At 45.4% G+C, this 24141-nt stretch overlaps 1 protein-coding gene across 7 annotated transcripts; it reads left to right on the plus strand.

Moving 5' to 3' along the window:
* Positions 1-3277: 3277 nt before the first annotated feature.
* On the plus strand, positions 3278-23147 carry BNIP1 (BCL2 interacting protein 1). 7 transcript variants are annotated; one of them, XM_004043013.3, is made up of 7 exons: positions 3278-3406; positions 5639-5731; positions 10335-10463; positions 13103-13194; positions 17532-17633; positions 18717-18835; positions 22506-23147. In XM_004043013.3, the coding sequence occupies exons 1-7, from the start codon at positions 3323-3325 to the stop codon at positions 22700-22702; spliced, it is 816 nt and encodes a 271-aa protein (XP_004043061.1). In that variant the 5' UTR covers positions 3278-3322; the 3' UTR covers positions 22703-23147. The 7 variants fall into 7 exon arrangements, with proteins under 7 accessions (XP_004043061.1, XP_055243355.1, XP_004043060.1 ...); XM_055387380.2 differs by lacking the exon at positions 17532-17633; XM_004043012.4 differs by lacking the exon at positions 10335-10463.
* Positions 23148-24141: the final 994 nt, after the last annotated feature.

A 24141-nucleotide genomic window follows, 5' to 3' on the forward strand; every position in this document is an offset into this window, starting at 1 on the left:
AAAAAAAGTTTACACAGGGATAAAATAGCTGGAAGATGCTGGTAGGCAGTGGGGGTGAGGGGGCAGTGATGCAGGGGACAAGGGGAAGAGGTATTTAATCCTAGCACATACTAAAAGTCGTTATAAAACCATAATAGTTAAAACTGTAATTTTGATACATGAATAGGCCAGTCAAGCAGAATAGAAGGTCTAAAAGTAGACTCAAATATATACGACAATTTAGTATGGCAAATGTGGCATCCAGAATCAGTGAGCAAAAGGTAGACTCTTCATTAAATAGTATTGGAATAACTGAGTAACCTCTGGAAAAAGTAAAATTGGGTCTATATCTCACACCATAAGCCAACATATATTTCAAAATAGATAATGATCTAAGTGTAAAAAAAAAAAAGCTACAAAAAACCACCCATAAAAACACTACAAGGAAATGTGGGCAATCCCTTTAAATCCCTGTAATTTGGACCACGAATCCAGGAATCATAAACGAAGATTGATAAATTCAGTGTAAAACAAGATTAACAAAAACCATAAGCTAAATCAAAGTTCTATAGACTTTTTAAGGCTGTAGATGTCTTTTAAAAAAAAAATGAAAATAGAAAAGCTTTGAAACTCATCTCTAAGGACTAATCCTCCTAATATATAGAGTTCCCGGAAACGGATATGAAAGAAACCAACAACCCAATAGAACAATGAGCAGACAACAGAATAAATGCAAATAGCTCTGAAGCATAGGTAGAGTTTCTCAGCCTCCTTCATGATCAGAAAAGCATAAACTAAAGAAGGCATTTCTACCTAATCAGATTGGCAAAACTTCCAATCTTTGTTAACCTATCGTGTTGATGAGGCCACGGGAAACGGGCGTTTATGCCATGTTGCTGGAGGCAGTATGGATTGACATAATCCCTATGAAGAGCAATTTGGTAATATGTCAGAATTTTTAAATGCATATATCCTTTGACCTAGTAACTCCATTTGCTCTGGGCAAGTCATTATTCCTCTCTGCCCCATTTTTACCTCACAGAGTTGTTGTAAGAGTTAAGCGAGACACACATGAAGCGCTTAGTACAAAGTTCCTGGCACATAGGAAGTGCTCCCAAAATGTGGGCTAGTAGTAGAATAACAGCAGCTAACGGGCATTGAGATCTTACTATATGCCACATTAGCACACTGTGCTTGGTGCTTTTCATGTATTATCTCATTTAATTCTCCAACCTGTGAAGTAGGCGCAATTGATTATCACCAGTTAGCTTCTGAGGAGACAGAGGCACAGGCATGCGAAGTGTGTGGTGGACAGGATTTGAGCCCAGGCAGATGCCAAGCCTGTGATACACTGCCTCTCTATTAGGTGCAGTGGGGTGATGAATACCTTACGAGAGGGTGTGTAGAGGGCTGTAGGGACACAGACAGACAAGCACAGAGCCCCGCTTACAACAGGTGGGGACCATATTGATTTTTTGGGGAAAAGATGGCTTTCAGTAGAGGCTGTGCCTCTTTCTTTCTTTCTTTCTTTCTTTCTTTCTTTCTTTCTTTCTTTCTTTCTTTCTTTTTCTTTCTTTCTTTCTTTCTTTCTTTCTTTCTTTCTTTCTTTCTTTCTTTCTTTCTTTCTTTCTTTTCTTTCTTTTCTTTCTTTCTTTTTTTTTTTTTTTGAGATGGAGTCTTGCTCTGTCGCCCAGGCTGGAGTAGTGCAGTGGGGCGATCTCGGCTCACTGCAAGCTCCACCTCCCGGGTTCACGCCATTCTCCTGCCTCAGCCTCCCAAGTAGCTGGGACTACAGGCGTCCACCACCACACCCGGCTAATTTTTGTATTTTTAGTAGAGACGGGGTTTCACCGTGTTAGCCAGGATGATCTCGATCTCTTGACATCGTGATCCACCTGCCTCGGCCTCCCAAAGTGCTGGGATTACAGGCGTGAGCCACTGTGCCCGGCCTAGGCTTTTCCACTTTCAAGATAGGTAATCTTGCGACAGGGTTGATTGTTTTTTGTTTTAATCTACTCTAAGCCCTACTCCTGATCTGTGATACTAGTGTAGTACAATTTCAAGGGTGGTTGTGAGGATTAAGAGAGATGAACATGGTCGGGCGCAGTGGCTCACGCCTGTAATCCCAGCACTTTGGGAGGCCGAGGCGGGTGGATCACGAGGTCAGTTCAAGACCAACCTGACCAATATGGTGAACCCCGTCTCTACGAAAAATACAAAAATTAGCTGGGCATGGTGGCACGCACCTGTAATCCCAGCTACTCAGGAGGCTGAGGCAGGAGAATTGCTTGAACCTGGGAGGTAGAGTTTGCAGTGAGCCAAGATTGTGCCATTGCACTCCAGCCTGGGCAACAGAGCGAGACTCCGCCACAAAAAAAAAAAAAAAAAAAAAAAAAGAGAGAGATGAACATTCAAGTCCTAGGCCTTTAGGTCCTCACAGTCTATGCTTGCTGAAGTGACCCGAACAAAAGCAGATGGAGTGGGGTCGAGTGGGGGAAACGCTTTCTAGGGAGAGGGAACACCACATTCTAAGGCTACACATCCAGAAAGAGCTTGAGCAATCCAGGAAGGGCGCAGGGTGCGGTGGCTGATGGCTGGGGTGGCTGATGGCCTTGAGGACCAGCTAAGAAACTTGGATTATTTACTAACAAAAATAAAAGAGCCACCATTTGTTGAGGGTTTGCTCTGACATTTCCATCAAAACTACCTTAGCAAGGTAGATTTAATAAATCCAGTTGTATACAAAAGGGAAACACGAGAAGCCATAGAAGGGCTGCATACAGGTAGGTGACTTGATCAATTTCGTGTTTTACAAAGATCCCTTAGATCATGTGTTGGAGTGATAGGAGGTACTCTACTGACCTGCCTTGAACTCCATACTTTAAAAAATATATGACGTTTATCATTTCCTCTTTTACTCCACAATTTATACTCACTGTAGAAACTATTAAAAATATAAGAAAGTTTGAAGAAACAAAAAATTATTACTTGTACTTCCAGAGACATCTCAATTGATACTTTTCTTCCAGTCTTTTTTTTCTATGTAAAAAATATATAGTTATTAGAATGCCTGACAGAAGGAAGATGGAAAGAGACCACTGTGAAGCGTTCTTGATATTCCCTCTTCTCTTCCTCTCCATGTTATTAGGGCCATACCAAGAGGAGAGGCTGATTTCCCTACACGTGTCAGGGAAAGTCCCAACTCTGCGCAGGGACCCTCGCTTGCCATTTTCGCCGGTCTCTAGGGGGCGCTGCCCCGAGACTGGGCGGAGAGGGAAAGAAGGCGGTGCGAAAACGCGTTTGAACTTGGGTCCTGCCGCTGCCCGTAGCCGGCGTCCCCAACATGGCGGCTCCCCAAGATGTCCACGTCCGGATCTGTAACCAAGAGATTGTCAAATTTGACCTGGAGGTGAAGGCTCTTATTCAGGTACTGATCCCGGGACCCCTGCCGGGCTCCAGCAGCCCTAACCCAAGCTCTGCTGGTCTGTGAGCTTGGCAGTGTCACTCCCGAACTTTCCCCACTTGGTTTCCCAGACCACAGGCTCCGCCCCATGGTCGGCTACCCCCCCGGTCCCCATTTGGTTGTGTCCCGGTGACTGCTGGCCTTGATCCTTTTTCCGGGTGCCGCCGGATCTCCCATCCCCAGAGCACCCCACTGTTCTCCGCTCCTGACTCAGCTACTGCTTCGGGGCTCGGCTTTGCCCCTTCCACCTGCAGCCCTGGTCGTCGCCCCGCCCCTGACTACCTCACAACCTACCTGTCACCCTGCTTGGCCCCGCCCTCTGACGCTGCTTCACCATCCTCTGGTAGCGTCCGGGAGGCAGCTAGCCCCGCCCCCTGTTGGCCAGCTCCCCTGGAATCCAAGGCCACCTGGCACGGGAGGCACCGGGTGAAACGAATGTAACCTGGACCGTAGTTGTTTTTTTATGCTTGAGGAAATCGAGTACGGCGCCAAGGCCTAGGTTAGAAGGCAGACCTGGGTCAGTGGCAAAACTGGGACCCGGACTGGGAAAGTCAACCTAGGAATAACACCTTAGAGTGTTACCCCGTTTGAACAGATAGGAAATGAAGTGTTTCGCCTTAAGCCATTTAAGGGTAGAGGTAAAATAAACGAGTGGACTTAGGCAAGAATTGGGAATGTAGACACGGTTCCATGAGTTTAGCAAAAAGAAACCGAGTTTTAAACCTTGTTTTTGTTTGTTTTTGTTTTTTTGAGACGGAGTCTCGCTCTGTCGCCCAGGCTGGAGTGCAGTGGCGCGATCTCGACTCACGGCAAGCTCCGCCTCCCGGGTTCACGCCATTCTCCTGCCTCAGCCTCCTGAGTAGCTGGGACTACAGGCACCCGCCACCACGCCCGGCTAATTTTTGTGTTTTGCTTAGTAGAGACGGGGTTTCACCGTGTTAGCCAGGATGGTCTCGATCTCCTGACCTCGTGATCCGCCCGCCTCGGCCTCCCAAATTGCTGGGATTACAGGCGTGAGCCACCGTGCCCGGCCTAAACCTTGGTTTTTAAAGCTAATCATTTTCAACAAAGTCACTAAACATTAGATGTAGACTCAGAGCTTGTAACAAGGTGTGGCAAAAAGTGCAGGAAAATAGGGCTCCCCAGATAAACCAGATGCAGAATAAACCAAATTAGATGCAGAATAAACAAATACTGTGCAAAGAAGTGTGATTAAATGAATAAGCCAGAGAAAAAGTGAAATTTGATGCAGGTATTTAAAACTTCTTGAACTTCACTTCTCTGATGTATACATTACAAAACTTCTGGGCCAATTATAGAAAAATAAGCAGGTTTCATACAAATGAAATTACATTTTCACATAATCTAAATTGCTTAGGCATTCTTCTGTACACTTTCTAACATTTGGGTTCTTGTCATTGCTGATGAGAAAGACTGATTATAGCTGGATGTATTGCATTCTTACCGTTTTCCAGCAGCTCGGCTAAGTGCTTTACATACATACATAATCTATGATGTTCTATGAGGTAAGTAGTGTTGTGATAAGGAAACTCAGACACAGAGAATTTAAATAACTTTCCAGGTAACTTTGCACAGCTCATAAGTTGCTACAGCCAGGATTCGAATCCACCTGGTCTGTCTCCAGAGCCTGCTGTGAAAGCTGGCACCAGTAATTCTGAATGTCCAGCAACAGATTCTAAATCTGCCCTTAAACATGTCTGTATAAACACTCTAACTTATCACTAATGGTTTGTAAAATCACACTGGAGAAGTTAATCTCATCATACGATGCCAGATATGTAAACATCCTGATCTTCCAAGTTGGAAGGATCTAAGGTTCTAAAGTGATAGTATCACTTTTGCATGTCCATTCTTGTTGGGCATACAAGCTGTTTTAAGCTGTTTCCTACTGGCCAGGTAATGTTTTGTTAAAATTTAGGCACTAAAAATTAGGTCAAAGCAGTTGTGTTTCTTTCTAGGCTTTTATATTAATTCAACATTAATCTAAAAAGGAATGAGAAAAATGTAAATGATAATGTTTTTGCTTGTGTTGCAGAGGTAAACAGCAAAGATCAGGATGAATTATAGTCAGTACGTTAATATTAGTTGGTCTAAACCAACTCTCTCACTGTATGGATGGTGTCATTTCATTTCATTGCCTTGAGAAAGGCCTTTCATCTGTTCAATGTCTCCTAGGATATCCGTGATTGTTCAGGACCCTTAAGTGCTCTTACTGAACTGAATACTAAAGTAAAAGAGAAATTTCAACAGTTGCGTCACAGAATACAGGTGGGTATTCTCAGAACTGAGATGCTGAGTATCTCAGTTCAGTCAATGAAGGGGGCTCTGTCCTGGGTATATCCTCTGCTTGAGAGCCATCTGGGTTCTTCAAACACCAGCTGATGGGAGCAGTAAACACTTAGACAGGGAGGGTGACTCTGTACTAACCTGCTCTCCAGGTAAAAACGAGAAACTTTTTGGCCAGGCACGGTGGCTCACGCCTGTAATCCCAGCATTTTAGGAGGCCGAGGTGGGGAGATCACGAGGTCAGGAGATCAAGATCATCCTGGCTAACACGGTGAACCCCGTCTCTACTAAAAATACAAAAAATTAGCCGGGCATGGTGGCAGGCGCCTGTAGTCCCAGCTACTCAGGAGGCTGAGGCAGGAGAATGGCATGAACCCGGGAGGCGGAGCTTGCAGTGAGCCGAGATCGAGCCACTGCACTCCAGCCTGGGCGACAGAGCGAGACTCTGTCTCAAAAAAAAAACAAGAAACTTTTGCATGCAGAACACTGCCAGCTGTGTGAACAAGTGAATGGCAGGAACACCATTATCCTTGGAATTTTTGAAATCCTGGGGCCACTTCAAATACTTTCTCTTCTCTGCCATTCTTTCTACCCTATTCATTCATTTACTACCTCAATCCATCACACTCCTGGGTTTTTTTTTATGCTGTTACTTTGCTCAGCATCTTCCTTATTTCAATAGTCACCAGTCACATCATATACACATTTAGTATGCCTGAATTCAAGTATGGTATATGTGCTGTCTCAAAAAACACTAGAGGGTGACAAGTAGCGGTTTTGTTTGTTTGTTTTATTTATTTCACATTTTATTCTTATTACATTGGGCTGGGCAAAGAGTTGTGCACCACTGTATAGATCGTGTTATTCTGTTGCTTTCATTTTTAAAAATGAAAATGAGGCCAGTAGTTTGAGAACAGCCTGGCCAACATGGCAAAACCCTGTCTCTGATAAATGCAAAAATTAGCTGGGCATGGTGGCACACACCTGTAATCTCAGCTACTTAGGAGGCTGAGGCAGGAGAATCGCTTGAACCCAGGAGGCGCAGGTTGCAGTGAGCGGAGATCGTGCCACTGCACTCTAGCCTTGGTGACAGAGCAAGACTCTGTGTCAAAAAAAAAATATATATATATATATATATATTTTTTAATAGAGATGGATTTTTTGCTCTATGTTGCTTGGGCTGGTCTTAAACTCCTGGGCTCAGCGATCCTCCTGCCTCAGCCTCTGAAAGTGCTGGGATTACAGGCATGAGCCCAGACTATTGTGTTGCTTTCAGACAGAATTGGGATTCAGCTTCTAATTGTTTCCAAGTTCAGAATCTAGATCAGAATCAGATGACGAAGACCACTTGTGGGTCTGGGGGCTGCTGAGAAAAAGCCAGGAAACACGTATGGAGCTAACTATGGAGGGGTCATGTTTCAAGGCTCCCATCTGGGCATCCAAGGATCCTGCATGCAGCTCATGGGTAGAGGGGCCCACAGCAGCCCCTCAAAGTGAATAGGGATGGCACAGGCCCAGGGCCGGAACTCAGGAGTTGGAAGGATGACTGCATTTGCACACTTAAAAAGATGCTGTCCATCTGTATCCTGGAATCCTGTGTAGGCCCTCTCCCTGAGGACAGGAACAGGGTTGGCTCCTTGGCCTCTATTTAGCCTCATGAGTAGTTCAGTAAAAGTCCTGCAAACTTGTCATTATCTGGAGACATTCCTGCCGGCTCCTCTTCATGCCCCTCTACTTGAAACACTAGGCAGTTGCTTTCTATTGTTCATGATTCTTCTTCCTCAGTTATTCAAATTTGAGATAATTGCATTCTTTTAGGGAACTCTGGATCTCCTGGTCACTCCAAGGGTTGATTACTGTTCTGATGGTTTTTCTGGTTTCTTGGTTTCTTCTTCCTTCTTTATTTCCTGAGGGTTTCTAGTAATTTCAGTCTGATGTCTTACGTTCTCCATTTTTATTCCTGAGTTTTCTCCTGGGATTCTTCTCACTGCAGCCACAGGACCTAATGTTGGGTTGGCAGAGAACTAGCACTTACTCTGCCCTAGTGGGACCTAGGAGAGTCAGGAGGTACCTGAGTGTGGAAACATGCCTGCTCCTCTAGACTTCTGGAGGTCTCTTAGAAGTAGCAGTTTGAATAGTGGAGATGTTTCCCCTGCTGTACCTTCAGTGAGGGTGAGGTGGGTGTCATGGATCTGCCCATCTATATTAGTCTGTTTTCATGCAGCTGATAAAGACATACGTGAGACTGGGAAGAAAAAGAAGTTTAATGGACTTCTGACATGGCTGGGGAGGCCTCACGATCATGGCAGAAGGCAAAGAGGAGCAAGTCACGTCTTATATGGATGGCAGCAGGCAAAGAGAGAGCTTGTGCAGGGAAACTCCTGTTTTTAAAACCATCAGATCTCATGAGACTCATTCACTATCATGAGAAAAGTGCAGGAAAGACCCACCTCTGTAATTCAATCATCTCCCACCAGGTACCTCCCATGACATATTATGAGAGTTACAATTCAAGATGAGATTTGGGTGGGGACACAGCCAAACCATATCACCATCCCTGGATGGGTCTTGTGGCACCTGGTCTTGTGGTATTGGGGTTTTGTATTAGGCCTTTCTTGCATTGCTGTAAAGAAATACCTGAGGCTGGGTAATTTATTTAAAAAAATGGGTTTAATTGGCTTATGGTTCTGCAGGCTGTATGGGAAGCATAGCAGTATCTGCTTCTGGGGAGGCTTCAGGAAGATTCCAGTCATGGCAGAAGGCAAAGGGAGCAGGCATGTCACATGACAAAAGCAGGAGCAAGAGAGAGATTGAGTGAGAGCTCACTTACCACTAAGGGAATGACTTATGCCATTCATGAGGGATCCACCCCCATGATCCAAACACCTCCCACCAGGCCCCACCTCCAACACTGGGGATTACCATTCAACATGAGATTTGGGCAGGGACAAATATTCAGACTATATCAGGTCTAAAGACTTGTGCTTTTTTGGCCAGCACAGTGGCTCACGCCTGTAATCCCAGCACTTTGGGAGGCCAAGGCGAGTGGATCGCCTGAGGCCAGGAGTTCAAGACCATCCTAGTCAACATGGTGAACCTCCATCTCTACTAAAAATATAAAAATTAGCTGGGCATGGTGACCCGTGCCTGTAATCCCAGCTGTTTGGGTGGCTGAGGCATGAGAATTGCTTGAACCTGGGAGTTGGAGGTTGCATTGAGCCAAGATTGTGCTACTGCACTCCAGCCTGGGTGATGGAGCAAGACCCTGTCTCAAAAAAAAAAAAAAAGACTTGTGCTTTTCATATAACATGGCCCCCAAAGCCCACCAGCAACTCTGTTGTTGCTTAACAGAGGAAGACAGTCTGTTCTAAAGCTGGTAGAAAAGCTGGCCAGTTGGACCCCTGAGAAGCAGTATGTCTGTGTCCTGTGTTTGCCTACCTCAGAGATTTTCAAGGGCAATTTTGAAAATGTGTAATTTTTGCTATTGGAGTTAACTATATGATTTTCAGCAGCGTCACCATACCTAGCTGATCTCTTCCTGCCTTCATCTCCAGTACTGATTTAATAATCTTAATTTTTTATTTTTGAAAAGATGTTCCTTTTACATGTTTTATGTATGTGTCTGTGTCTATAAGTATCAACATTCAGTGAAAAGTCTCAGTTGTGCCCCAGTTTTGTTTTTTGTTCCACTCTTCCAAACAGGTAACCACTTTTGTTACTGATATGTCATTTCAGAGTTTCTCTACTCAAATATTTAAAAAGACAAATTTCTTTTTTTTTTTATTTCTTCCTTGTTTCTCATCTAAAAAGTAGCATACTAACACACAGCTTTTAAAAACTTTATACTTTTTTTTTTTTTTTTTTTTTAAGACGGAGTCTGGCTTTGTTTCCCAGGCTGGAGTGCAGGTGTGATCTCTGCTCACTGCAACCTCCACCTCCTGGGTTCAAGCGATTCTCCTGCCTCAGCCTCCCAAGTAGCTGGGATTACAGGTGTGTGCCACCACACGCAGCTAATTTTTCGTATTTTTAGTACAGACGGAGTTTCACCGTGTTAGCCAGGCTGGTCTCGATCTCCTGACTTTGTGATCAGCCTGCCTCAGCCTCCCAAAGTGCTGGGATTACAGGCGTGAGCCACCGCGCCCAGTCAAAACTTATACTGTTAAGTATAATTTTATTATATGTATATTGGAAATTTTTCCATTTCAGTAATCAGAGACTGTCCTCATTTTTCTTTTTCTTTTTTTTTTTTTCTTTTTTTGAGACAGGGTCTTGGGCTGTCACCCAGGCCAGAGTGCAGTGGCACAGTCTCAGCTCACCACAGCCTTGATTTCCCAGGCTCAAGCGATTTTCCTCCTGCCTCAGTCCCCCAAATAGTTGGGACTACAGGCGTGTGCCACCACACCCAGCAAATTTTTGTAGTTTTTATAGAGACAGGGTTTTGCCATGTTGCTCAGGCTGGACTTGAACTCCTGGACTCAAGCGATTGCCTGCCTCCGCCTTCCAAAGTGTTGGGATTACAGGCGGGAGCCACCACACCTGGTCTCTCATTCTTTTCTAAACAGCTGTCTTTTTTTTTTTTTTTTAGCCAGTTCTCTATCAAAGGGCATTTATTTGGACCGCTTCCACATTTTTTTTTAAGCTAACTTATTCCCTGACAGACTTTTCTTCAACTCAGCATGACTTCAACTCTCCAACTACACCCTTTACCTTCAGTGTGAGTATTTGTATGTTCTTTTTAAATATCTGGGTGCCCACCCAGTGTTTATTTCCTTCACTCATTAAAATGACCTCACCAATACGTGTACATTTACATATTTATTATGGCACCTAGGAAGGACCTAATAAGCACATGGCCAGTAAATGAATAACCCCATCCCAGTTTTAATCTGCGTTTCTTAAGTATTTACATACTCTTTTTATATCTGGAAATAAATACAAGATTCCTGTTTGCCATTTTTAGCTTTTATTTGAATGTCTTTTTTGTGTATTTCCAACAAGATCGTGTGATACTAGAGAACTGGCCTCATATCCTCAAAACTGTGTGTTCTGCACATGGTAAATCTTGGGCATTGACTGTGTATAAATATCTGTGTGTTTGTCTTTGTACATATAGCTCTCAAACTGGAATTTGAGAACTGCTCTCCCCCGCCATTCCTTTCTCCAGAACTATCACTGGTTCTCTTTGACAGAACTTCCAGGCAATCTTTCATGAGTAAATTGTACATTTCTCCCCCTTTTTAATCCCTCCCTTTTTCCCATGCGTTCATTATTCCATTCAGTGACTCAGTGCCCAGTATGTGCCGGGCACAAGGAATATATGTAGTGAATAATGTGAGATACAGCTCTGCTTATTCATAGAATTTACATTGTTTTTTGTTTTTTTTTTTTTTTTTGAGACAGAGTCTCACTCTGTTGCCCAGGCTGGAGCGCAGTGGCACGATCTCGGCTCACTGCAATCTCCACCTCCCGGGTTCACGCCATTCTCCTGCCTCAGCCTCCCGAGTAGCTGGGATTACAGGCACCCGCCACCACGCCTGGCTAATTTTTTGTATTTTTAGTGGAGACGGGATTTCACCGTGTTAGCCAGGATGGTCTTGATCTCCTGACCTCGTGATCTGCCTGCCCTGGCCTCCCAAGGTGCTGGAATTATAGGCGTGAACCACCACGCCTGGCCCATAGAATTTACATTCTAATAGGGAATACAAATTTTAAACAAATAATTATGAAAATAATTGATGACATTTGCAAAACTTTTCCAATTCACAGTTGATTATTTCTTTTATTCTCTACCTCAGCAATATTTGGAGGCATAAATTGAAAGTTGTCTCTGTGCTATTGAAATGGTGGATACACAAACTTGTTCCCAACCAGCATGTGCAAATTGATACGTAAATCAGTAAATTAGTATATAAATGAGCAAATACATTGATGTTTCAGATCAATAGTGTGATTGAAGCTAGAACCTGTTTTAATTTGTAAACCAAAAAATGTGACTGGTATAATGCTATCTTTAATTATAGTCCCTCTTGATGGTTCTTTTATCTGAAGTTCTTGGGGTTTAATACTTCTGGGTGTGTCTGCTGACCCTCACTTATGGTGGGTTATTTCCTTGGTGTTTGGTTATTTTGGACTGTGAGCACTCATCTTCAGCAGACCTTATCTGAGGGACTTTGTGCAGCTGGGTCGAGGCCAAGTCTCTACAGAGGTTTTTGCATTAGCTTCCCGCCAGGTCTCCTGGGATGATCACAAGTCTGACAACATTTTTTTTTTTTTTTTTTGAGACAGAGTCTCTCTATGTTGCCCAGGCTGGAGTGCAGTGGCGCAGTCTTGGCTTGCTGCAAACTCCGCCTCCCGAGTTCACGCCATTCTCCTGCCTCAGCCTCCCGAGTAGCTGGGACTACAGGTGCCTGCCACCACGCCCGGCTAATTTTTTGTATTTTCAGTTGAGACGGGGTTTCACCGTGTTAGCCAGGATGGTCTCGATCTCCTGACCTCATGATCCGCCCGCCTCGGCCTCCCGAAGTGCTGGGATTACAGGCGTGAGCCACCGCGCCCGGCCGAGAACACTTTTTATGTTCATTTCTCTTCATGGAGTTTCACGAACCACTCAGGGAAGATGAATTGAACCCTAGATCAGTGGAAGGAGCAGCTCCCTGGTTGGATATACATTCTCAGGGGAGTTTTTTTTAACCCCTCTATTTGGAACTCATAGCAAAAAAAGGCAGGCATCTATGTTTTCACTCTGCGCTGGTAGATGGACATTTTTTTAGACCGTTTTCCTGTGTCTATAACCTTTCGTGGGTTTTAGATTTGTGGTGATCACAGTTCAGCTTCTCAGCCTCAGCCTCAGATGGCTCAGGGCTTCATTTTTCTGTCCCTGCACAAGCTCTCAAACCTTCAAGCGCTCAAACTGCCTATTACTCGTCTTTAATGAAATAGGCACAGAAATTGTGAGTATCTGGAAATGAACAGCAGTTTGATATTTTAATGATATCTAAGTGGGGGATCAGTGTGCTCGTATTTCGTCATTGTTTTTCTTTTCCTTTCGGGCCTGCCCTAGGTGACAGGAGCAGCAGCTCTGACTCTAGGACAGCCGTGCATCACTCCCAGGCTGACTATTCCAACTCTTGTTCGCTTCTCACTTTTGGGCCATAGGGGTTTTCCTTACTTCCTTGTGGACTTAGCTATAGATTTAAAAGGATGTGTGTTATATGTTACCTAGCATTCCTAGGTGTTCTGTTTTAAAAGGGTGCTTCAAGTGCTATTGTATGCCCTTGGCAGAAATAGAAATGCTCTTCTGCTTTTATGTTGACTTTTGAAATCATTTTAACATGGAGTTATTTTTCCTCAAAGGACCTGGAGCAGTTGGCTAAAGAGCAAGACAAAGAATCAGAGAAACAACTTCTACTCCAGGAAGTGGAGAATCACAAAAAGCAGATGCTCAGGTAGGCAGGGCCTGCCCCCGCCAGCGGCTTCTGCTGGCTCTTCTTGTTGCCTGTGAGCCTTGCACGTGTGTTTGCCTGATGGATCTGGTTTAATGCTGACTTAATGGTGTCTTTTTTTTTTTTTTGAGAGACGGTGTCTCGCTCTGTCGCCCAGGCTGGAGTGCAGTGGCCTGATCTTGGCTCACTGCGACCTCTGCCTCCCGAGTTCAAGCAATTCTTCTGCCTCAGCCTCCCGAGTAGCTGGGATTACAGGCGCCCACCATCACGCCTGGCTAATTTTTGTATTTTTAGTTGAGACAGAGTTTTGCTGTGTTGGCCAGGCTGGTCTCTAACACTGGCCTCATGTGATTCACCCACCTTGGCTTCCCAAAGTGCTGGGATTACAGGTGGGAGCAACCACGCCCAGCCAATTGCATCAGTTACACACTGGTGGAATGTTCTCTCTCAGTCAGTAATAGTCAAGTGGGGGCGAGTGGGGAAGGGATAAATAGGGCCTATCTGAGCAGGTGGAGCTGAGCATAGTTTACAAAAGCATATTTAACATTATACTGTATTGTATATTTTTAATCAAAAAATATGATTGCTTTTGTAATACAGGGTCATTTTTTTATCTAAGGATAATTGGTACCAGAAAAAATTTACAGAAAGAAAACCTGCTGAAGGTGGACCAAAATTTAGAAGGTTTTGAGTGGGATGCTGTCTAAAAATAAAATAAAATAAAATGCAAGAAAAACCATAAATTAAACAAAATTGAGGTCAAAAAATAAAACCAAAATCGAGGTTGTAATTGCAGGTGTGTGCTCATCCTTGATTATATAATTACAGTTATATGCCATTTCTTGTTATTGAATTGGGAGAGGTTTAACTTTTCCAATGAAATTGTCAGACAACATGAAACAGTATCTTTCCCTTCACATTTGACTTTTGTACCAATCATAAAGAGGGTTTTCCCAAACATATTTGAGGTATTCAGATCATTCGCTCTCTTTTTTAAAGATACATTTTTGGCCCAGTGCGGTGGCTCACGCCTGGAATCCCAGTGCTTTGGGAGGCCGAGGTGGGCAGATCATGAGGTCAGGAGTTCGAGACCAGCTTGACCAACATGGTGAAACCCCTCTCTACTAAAAATACAAAAATTAGCCGGGTGTGGTGGCACACACCTGTAATCCCAGCTACTCGGGAGGCTGAGGCAGGAGAATCTCTTGAGCCCGAGAGGCAGAGGTTGCAGTGAGCCGAGATTGCTGCACTCCAGCCTGGGTGACAGAGTGAGACTCCATCTTAAAAACAAAAAAAAAATATTTTTATTTTTAAAAAATTAAAAAATTTTGGAAATGAGGTCCTTCTCTGCTGCCCAGTCTGGAGTACAGTCATAGCTTACTGCAGCCTCAGGAACTCCTGGGCTCAAGCGATCCTCTCACCTCAGCTTCCCAAGTAGTTGGGACTACAGCACACTCCACCGTGCCTGGCTAGATCATTCTCTTTTGAAACCCCTGCTAAGTTGTCATTCCCATGGGCTTTCTCTTTGTCTCTTGTTCACTGGTCTGCCTCTGCCAGATCTGTATTTGTGGCTTCGCTTCTGATTTGAGCAATTTGCCAGCGTCATCTTCCCTGCAAGCAGCTGTGTATGTAACAGTCAGCTGTCAGGAAGACACCGACTGGCAAAAACACAGGCACAGGGAGGCCAGTGTAAGCAGGGAGGGCTGTATGAGTGGTGGGCAGTGATCCAGGGCTTGGCTATTTCACGAATACTTTATGTTATGATGGCTTTTGCTTTCCTGAGCCACCAAGCCTACTCAGATTGTAAACACTGAGTACAGAGGAGCCCTTGTATAAAGTATGGTAAGTTATGCCAGACACACTCAGTTTAGCATGGGTTTAAAGCTGGGAATGGCCATCCACAATGTAGCATTACAGGCCAGAGCAGAGAAAGCTGTCAATTTATACTTTGGGGCTATGTGCAGTAGCTCACACCTATAATCCCAGCACTTTGGGGGCCGAGGCAGGAGGACTGCTTGAGCCCAGGAGTTTAAGACCATCCTGGGCAACAAAGCAAAACCTCATCTATTAAAAAAAAAAAAAAAAATTAGCTGGGGGCATGCTGATGTGTGCCTGTAGTCTCAACTACTTGGGAGGCCAAGGCAGGAGGGCAGTGGGCTCGGGAGGTCAAGGCTGCAGTGAGCCGTGATCATGTGACTGCACTCTGGCCTAGGAGACAGAACGAGACCCTGTCTCTTTTCTTTTGTTTTTTTTTTTTTTTGAGACGGAGTCTTACTCTGTGGCCCAGGCTGGAGTGCAGTGGCGCAATCTCGGCTCACTGCAAGCTCCACCTCCCGGGTTCACGCCATTCTCCTGCCTCAGCCTCCCCGAGTAGCTGGGACTACAGGCGCCTGCCACCACGCCTGGCTCATTTTTTATATTTTTAGTAGAGATGGGGTTTCTCCGTGTTAGCCAGGACAGTCTTGATCACCTGACCCTCGTGATCCGCCGGTCTCGGCCTCCCAAAGTGCTGGGATTACAGGTGTGAGGCACCGTGCCCAGCCGACCCTGTCTCAAAAAAAAAAAAAAAAGAAAAAAGAAAAAAAAACCAACTTTGGCAGTTGGAGCAGTAGTTGTGCTTGCTTGGGTCATCATGCTTGTCACACCATACAGTGAGTATCTGTTTGCTTGTCTTTTTCCCAAATGAATGTGAGGTGGTTGAGGAGAAGTACTGCCCCTCATTCATCTCTGGATCCCAGGGTCCTGCAGAACCCCCTTTTAAACTGTTTCAAAATGTAATGGATTCTTTAAAGTGGCAGGTGTGAAATGGCGGAGCAGGTGTTCATTAAGACCTTCAGCATAAAGGTGCTATTAGAAAACCACCCTGTCAGTTCATGTACTCTGTGTTTTGATTTTTGAGTATTTCCAGAGATTAGCACAATTGGTTTGAGCTGGCTACATAAGAGTTCTGAAGTATGAATTTGATTCCTAGAGAGACTCAGTTAGCTTTTTTATAGTCTATCAACAACTGTCAACATTTCTTTTTTTTTTTGAGACGGAGTCTTACTCTCATTGCCCAGGCTGGAGTGCAGTGGCATGATCTTGGCTCACTGCAACCTCTGCCTCCTAGATTCAAGTGATTTTCCTGCCTCAGACTCCCGAGTAGCTGGGATTACAGGCACTCGCCATCATGTCCAGCTAATTTTTGTATTTTTAGTAGAGACAGGGTTTTTAACATGTTGGCCAGGCTGGTCTCGAACTCCTGACCTCAAGTGACCCACCCGCCTCGGCCTCTCAAAGTGTTGGGATTACAGGTGTGAGCCACAGCGCCCGGTCAACTGTCACATTTCTAACTCCAGGAAGCTGTTCACCAACTTTCTGTTATCACCCACAAGTTAGCGCAGGTGAAGACTGTAGATCCGCCGTGTCAGTCAGGGCTCTGCTAATCCATCATGTTTGTGTTGTTCATGATTGGTCTGTAGTATGGAAAGAACAACAAACCTTGAAGAAATATTTTGAAAGATTGGCTTTTTGTGTGTGTGGTTTTTTTTTTTTTCTTGAGACAAGGTCTTACTCTGTCACCCAGGCTGGAGTATAGTGGTACTATCACGGCTCACTGCAACCTCCACTTCCCAGGCTCAGGTGATCTTCGCTCCTCCACCTCCTGGGTAGCTGGAACCACAGGCATGCGCCACCACCATGCCTGGCTAATTTTTTGTATTTTTAGTAGAGACAGGGTTTCTCCATGTTGCCCAGGCTGGTCTTGAACTCCTGGGCTCAAGTGATCCCCCCACCTCGGCCTCCTAAAGTGCTATGATGACAGGCGTGAACCACTGTGCCTGGCCACGATTTTTTATTTCCTACAAAGTATATTAACTCAGCAGCTGAAGGGCCAGAAATGGTTGTTCAAGATACTGGAGATGAGTAAGTCATGGTTCTCCAGGGATGGTACCAACTAATAATACACAGGCCATAGCAGTACAGCCTTAGAGGCAACTGGACTGAAGAGGGGCCTTGTGTGCCCAGCTGGGAAGTTTGGATGTCTCCCTGAAGTCCAGCCATTGTGGAGCTGTGCACAGAGGAGTGCCATGTTCACAGCCCCTTGGGCTGACGGGGGCAGAGGGACAGCAACAGAGCCTCCCCGTGGCAGCCTCCAGGGTCCGGTCAAGGGGTATCAGGACCTGAGCAAGAACAGTTGCTGGGGGACCAGGAGGTGGAAGTGGCAGGAGGTGGGATGGGCTCTGAAGGCCGTGCCTGGTGGCCTTCTCCCATGTGCCTTTGTTGATGGGAAGTGCTGTGAATTGAACTGACTTATGGCCTGGTGGAGTGGACACACTCACATGTGAACCTTCCAATTCCAGCAATCAGGCCTCATGGAGGAAAGCTAATCTCACCTGCAAAATTGCAATCGATAATCTAGAGAAAGCAGAACTTCTTCAGGGAGGAGATCTCTTAAGGCAAAGGTACCTATTCTTTTATTTTTCTGGGCTCCGATAATAATAGATAACAATTGGCAAGGTGTAGGAAACCCCCTCTTGTTTTCAGCTTGGTGTTTAATTTAATTACATAAGTAATTTTTTTAAGTTTGAAAAAAATGCATACTTATTTGTAGTAAATTGGTAAAATAAAGTATGAATTACAAAATTAAAATATCGAATTTTTTTTTTTTTCTGAGATGAAGTCTCACTCTTGTAGCCCAGGCTGGAGTGCAGTGGTGCCCTCTCGGCTCACTGCAACCTCTGCCTCCCGGGTTCAAGTGATTCTCCTGCCTTAGCCTCCAAAGTATCTGGGATTACAGTTGCGCACCACTGCACCCAGCTAATTTTTTGTATTTTTAGTAGAGATGGGGTTTAACCATGTTGGCCAGGCTGGTCTTGAACTCCTGACTTCAGGTGTTCCACCCACCCCAGCCTCCCAAAGTGCTAGGATTATAGGCGTGAGCCACCATGCCCGGCCGAAAACATCGAATCTTATTACTCATGAACATTTTGGTATATTCTCTCCCTCATTTTTACTTCTACATTTCTTACAAAGTCAAAATTGTACCATACATAAAATTTCATATTCTGCTGTTTCAGCACAAAAGTTGCTCATTAAAAAAAAAAAAGCTTTTTAAGCCTAATTCTAATAGTACATAGTATGTAGATTGTATGTTAATACAATCCCCTGTGTGTGTTTGCATTTCTAGTGTTTCAGTAGTGTAAGTAATACACCAGGGCATGTCTTAGAACATAAGGCTTTATCCGCATTTTGGATGTTTCCTTTGGAGGGATTTCCAGGGATGAGATGATTGAGTCAAAGGAATGAACATTACCAAGGCTCTTAAACTGGCAAATTGCTTTACAGAAGGCAGCACTGGTTTATGTTCCTACTAGCAGTCCACAGGGGTGTGGGTCTCAGCACACCCTTTCCAGCTTTGAATGTGATCATTTAAAATATGTATACTAATTGGATAGGTAAAACATGAGATCTCATTTGGATGTGGGCCTTCTTGCAGGGAGGCTTTTGTTGACATTCCTCCCCTTTCTCTTCCTCTGAACTTTTAGGAAAACCACCAAAGAGAGCCTGGCCCAGACATCCAGTACCATCACTGAGAGCCTCATGGGGATCAGCAGGATGATGGCCCAGCAGGTCCAGCAGAGCGAGGAGGCCATGCAGTCTCTAGGTAAAGCTGGGCCTGGAGTAGGAAGCTTCTCCCAGAGACACTGCTCTAGGGCCCTTGCCCTGGCACCTCCACTCTGGGCTCCTCCACCACAGCCCACACGATGTTCACTGACTTGGGTGGCTTCTCCCTCATGAGATGACTTGACACCATGGTCTTATCCAGTGTGGGATGTGCTGCTCCTATTTCTCTTTTTTTTTTTTGAGATGGAGTTTCGCTCTTGTTGCCCAGGTTGGAGTGCAGTGGTGCGATCTCAGCTCACCACAACCTCTGCCTCCTGGTTTCAAGCCATTATCCTGCCTTAGCCTCCCAAGTAGCTGGGATTACCGGCATGCACCACCACACCCGGCTAATTTTGTATTTTTAGTAGAGACGGGGTTTCTCCATGTTGGTCAGGCTGGTCTTGAACTCCCAACCTCAGGTGATCCGCCTGCCTCAGCCTCCCAAAGTGCTGGGATTATAGGCTTGAGACGCCACGCCTGGCCCGTATTTCTGTTTACTAGAAGACCCCACACCCCCATCGATGTTTCCTCAGGGGGAGCATTCCCATGTGTTCATGTGAAAGGCAGAGGTCCCAGCCCCTGTCCTAGAGAGGGTGTTGGCAGGGCTGGGTGAGGGGCCTGGAGTCTGATTTTCAGTGAGGGCTCTGGGGACACATATGGCCAGGCAAATTTGGGAATGGTTGCTCCAAGAGATGTTTGGCGAATCAGCTGCTGGTAGGACTGCTAGGACCTCAGTTTACAATTATACTCCCCAACGTTATTTTTCCTATGAGTTCCTTTTAAAAGATGTGAATCAGAGGCTACAGGAGAGACTGCTTGAGACCATCTGGTTTCCTCCAATAGTTTTCCCAGAGTGTCTCCTCTGTGATGGAGAAGAGCATCAGCCCTCTCCAGGGTCCTTCAGTATAAGACAACAGAAAAAGGGCGTTTACTCCTTGAAACGCTTTTGGAAAATTGCACACCTGGACAAAAGTAGAAAGCATGGTATCCTGAATCCCCTGAGCCCTGAGTCCATTACCCCAGCCAGTCTCGTTTCAGTTCTACCCTCAGCCCATCCCCCATCTGGATTATTTTGAAGCAAATCCCAGACATAGTCCATAAATATCTCAGTACATCTCTCTAAAAGATAAGGGACTCTTTGGGGAAAAAGCAGAAGCAACCCCATAACTACAATACCATGATCACCCCTAGAAATTATGATTTTGGACCACTGTTTTTTCAGTGCACCAAATAGGCAGAAGCAAAAGGAAAGCAAGCAGGTGACCCCAAGGTCACTCCTTGAGTTTGCAGCTTACCTGAACATCTGGGCTCGGAACCAGCCAGGGGCTTCCTCTCAGCGTGTGCTGTGGGAGAGGCCTTGGAGAGAGAGGGAGCAAGGCGACAACTTGGCCTCTGAGTCCAGGGCTTTTATGCTGTGATGTGGCGACAGGATACCGCCCGCTAACAGTGGGAAGGAAACACAAATGCTGGTGGCTTCTGGGCTGTTGAGAGGGTCCCAGTGTTCTTGGGGCCCATTTTGTAGAAGCGATAACTATTGAAGAAAAGAGAAGAATACAGTTCTTAACCCTTTCCTTATGCCTCACAAATTCAGCTTGATTTAAAAGCCTACTAGGACCATAATTTTAAAACAAAAAGCTTATTAGGAATATGGTGTCTGGAATTTGCTCCACAATTGCAGGAGTAGTGGCAGTTGGGGGGAGGGGGAGCAGGATTTCAGAGGTTGGTGGTTCTTGGTTATGGGTGGCGGACACATGGCATTTCATGATATTATGCCGTCTGCTCTGTGATGGTTCAAAATTCTCCGTAATAATAAAGTTGAAAAAGAAAGGCCTATTAGGTTTTTACTTAGCAAGATCTCAGGGTTTTGAAATTGCAGCAGGCAGGTGTGGAGAAAGCAGGCGGAGAGGGATTCCTGTTCTGTGAGTGTTTGTTTTTCTCCTTTTATCTATCATTTTCAAAACGCTGCTGTGTTTCCTCTGATAATTTATCTTATTTACTTATTAGCTTTTAATTTTTAAAAAGGTAACACATACAACATAGAGAAGGATAAGAAAACTCTAGCCCAGGACTGCCGGTAGGAACGTAACAGAAGCCACGTATGTAACTTTAAATTTTCCAGTAGGCACATTTTAAAAAGTAAAAAGAAACATAAGAAATTAATTTTAATAAGATGTTTATTTAACCCATTATGTAAAATATTATAATTTCAATGTACAACTAATATTAAAACTTATTGAGATATTTTACATTCCTTTTTCTCAGATTAAGTCTTTGAAACATCGTGTGGATTTTGGCCAGGCATGGCTCATGCCGGTAATCCCAGCACTTTGGGAGGCCAAGGCGGGCAGATCACTTGAGGTCAGGAGTTCGAGACCAGCCTGACCAACATGTTGAAACCCTGTCTCTACTAAAAATACAAAAAGAAAATTAGCCGGGCGTGGTGGTGCATGCCTGTAATCCCAGCTACTGGGGAGGTTGAGGCAGGAGAATCATTTGAACCCAGGAGGTGGAGGTTGTGATGAGTCAAGATCACGCCACTGCACTCCAGCCTGGGTGACAGAGTGAGACTGCATCTCAAAAAAAAAAGAAAAGAAACATTGTGTGGGTTTGACACTTACATCTCCTGACATCTCCATTTGCATTAGCCACGTTTTTCTATGCACAGCAGCCTCGCATGTCTAGGGGCTGCCATATTGGTTAGCACAGCTCTGGAGAGTACAAAAGGGACACAAAAAAGATCACTCTCTGTTCTGACCTCCAGCTGACCCCTACCTGCCAGCCCTCTGGTCCACTTCCCAGAGGCAACCTCTGTAACCAGTGTCTTAAAAAATATCTTGTGATCCTCCAAGCTTTTGTAACTTAAGCAAATGAAATACCATTTATCTCCCTGTTTCTTACCTAAATGGAAACATTTCACAGGCGTTCCTTTATACTTTCCCTTTTCACTTAATGTGTTCTATTCAATGGCTGTTCTGGTGATGCCTTGCTATGTTTTGTGGGAGAACCTCTCCAGGTACACCTTCTACCCTCAGCGTCAAGCCCAGATACCCATATTCAGAAATACATCTGACTCTGGGGACAGTGATTCCTTAAGGGATGTGGGCCTCTTCTTAGGTGTCACCTCCTTAAAGCTACAGCCAGTATCCTTGGCCTGAGGGACTGGTATGTGTGAGGGCTTACGGCAGAGCCCGGCACACCCTTGCCCTTTTGAGATCCTGCAAAGAGTCGGTCTGGCCAGCAGATGTCCTGGAGGCCGCACCTCATAGGTGGAAGGTTCTGGTGCGTTCGGCTGCTGCCCCAACACAGACCTCACAGTGCCTGCCCACGATCCCTGGGTTGGTTTTGTGGCTGGTGGTTTCCCTGAGCAGCGTCCATCTGCTTCAGAGAGCTGAAGAGGTGGCTGGGTGAGCAAGCCTCTTCTGCCCTTCTCCCTGGTGACGTTCATGTTCAAGGACTCCCAAACAAACCTCCCCTCACTCTCTGGAGCTGATGGGACCTGGGGAGGAGCCTTTCCTTGTCAGCTCCTTGGCTGGTCTCCACATGCTTTGATTCCAGCTCAGAGGAACTCACTTGAGAATGCTGGTTTTTATCAGCACCCCAGCCAGCAGAGTGAGGTCTTTGGATCTTGAGCTGCAGTCTCTGAGTTGGGCCTCCTTCCTCTTTTGTTTCAGTCACTTCTTCACGAACGATCCTGGATGCAAATGAAGAATTTAAGTCCATGTCGGGGACCATCCAGCTGGGCCGGAAGCTTATCACAAAATACAATCGCCGGGAGCTGACGGACAAGCTTCTCATCTTCCTTGCGCTAGCCCTGTTTCTTGCTACGGTCCTCTATATTGTGAAAAAGCGGCTCTTTCCATTTTTGTGAGATTCCGAAGGTGCCAGTTCTGGCCCTTTCAGCTCCTGTTTCAGGATCTGTCCTGGTTCCTGAGCTCTAGGCTGCTAAGCTGAGCCACACACCCCTCCATTTGCGCCAGTTGCCTGCAGGTTGGATGGAACACAGTGCCCCACTTTTCTGCAAGTAGCTGGCTTGTAAAGGGTGAACAGAGCCATGGGAGGAAGGCCTGGCATTGGGATACCGCCCTGGGGACATACGAACCGCCTCCTTCCCCCATTGTGCGCTATGGGAGGCCGCTGCTGCGTGGAGCACTTAAAGTCCAGCCTCCAGGACCGGATGCCCCTCCTGTCTCCCGCTCCCATCGTGCCCTTAAATGCCAGATCTGGTGGAGGGAAGAGAGAAGAGGTAGGAAGAAAGCTGATGAAAACTCCTGGTCATTCCTTGAATAAACTTGATTTTATTTAATAGAATAAAATGTATTTGATTTTGTAAGATAGCCCTCTGGGAATGTGTGTTCCTCTTTTCTTTTTTCTTTTTTTTTTGAGATGGAGACTTGCTCTGTCGTCCAGGCAGGAGTGCAATGGCGCAATCTTGGCTCACTGCAGCCTCTGCCTCCTGGGTTCAAAAGATTCTCTTGCCTCAGCCTCCCAAGTAGCTAGGATTACAGGCACACACCACCACACCCGGCTAATTTTTGTATTTTTTTAGTAGAGATGGGGTTTCTCCATGTTGGCCAGGCTGCTGTCGAACACCTGACCTCAGGTGATCCACCTGTCTTGGCCTCCCAAAGTGCTGGGATTACAGGTGTGAGCCGCCATGCCCAGCCCTCTTTTCTTGATGTCCAGATTTTTAGGACATGAAACTAGATTATTTATTTATTCATTCATTCAACAAAGAATTAGCATTGTTATTTTCTTTCTGTCCCCACCCAACAACAAGGAACTATTAAACAGCTGCCACACACAGGGTGTTATAGACGCTGCTGAACATGACAAATACATTGGTGAACCAGACATGGTTCCTCCCTCAAGGAGGAACAGAAGGAGACACGGAAATAAAATCTCACAGACTATCAGGAAGGAGGGTCCAACAGCCCCTGTTCAACCAGGTGTGGTGGCTGATACCTCTAATCCCAGCATTTTGGGAGGCTGAGGCAGGATGATCACTTGAGCCCAGGAGTTCAAGACCAGCTAGACAACATAGCAAGACCCTGTCTGTATTTTAAAAAAAAAAAAAAAAAAAAAAAGAACAGAAAACAGCCCTTGTTGGAAGTGGCTCACACCAACATCTGAAAAGGCTGAGATGCCATTCTCTACCACAGCAGCCTGGCCAGGCCTGGGGGTGTGCAGTGATTCAGGCTGGCACATGCCTTTCTCTCTGATGTCCAGAGCTAAGTATAACCAAGGAGGGAGAAGCTAGTGAGAAGCTGAGACTGTGTGAGCCTGAGTTCTGTCCAGGCCAGAGGGAGA

The sequence above is a fragment of the Gorilla gorilla genome, chromosome 4 (assembly GCF_029281585.2).
Source record: "Gorilla gorilla gorilla isolate KB3781 chromosome 4, NHGRI_mGorGor1-v2.1_pri, whole genome shotgun sequence".
Classification (NCBI taxonomy): domain Eukaryota; kingdom Metazoa; phylum Chordata; class Mammalia; order Primates; family Hominidae; genus Gorilla; species Gorilla gorilla.

Excerpts from the sequence above, each read along its gene's own strand:
- BNIP1 (XM_004043013.3), top strand. The coding sequence starts at position 3,323 with ATGGCGGCTCCCCAAGATGTCCACGTCCGGATCTGTAACCAAGAGATT. Across the intron at positions 10,464-13,102 it reads CTACACCCTTTACCTTCAGT|GACCTGGAGCAGTTGGCTAA; the intron begins GTGAGTATTTGT and ends TTTTCCTCAAAG. Across the intron at positions 13,195-17,531 it reads CACAAAAAGCAGATGCTCAG|CAATCAGGCCTCATGGAGGA; the intron begins GTAGGCAGGGCC and ends TTCCAATTCCAG.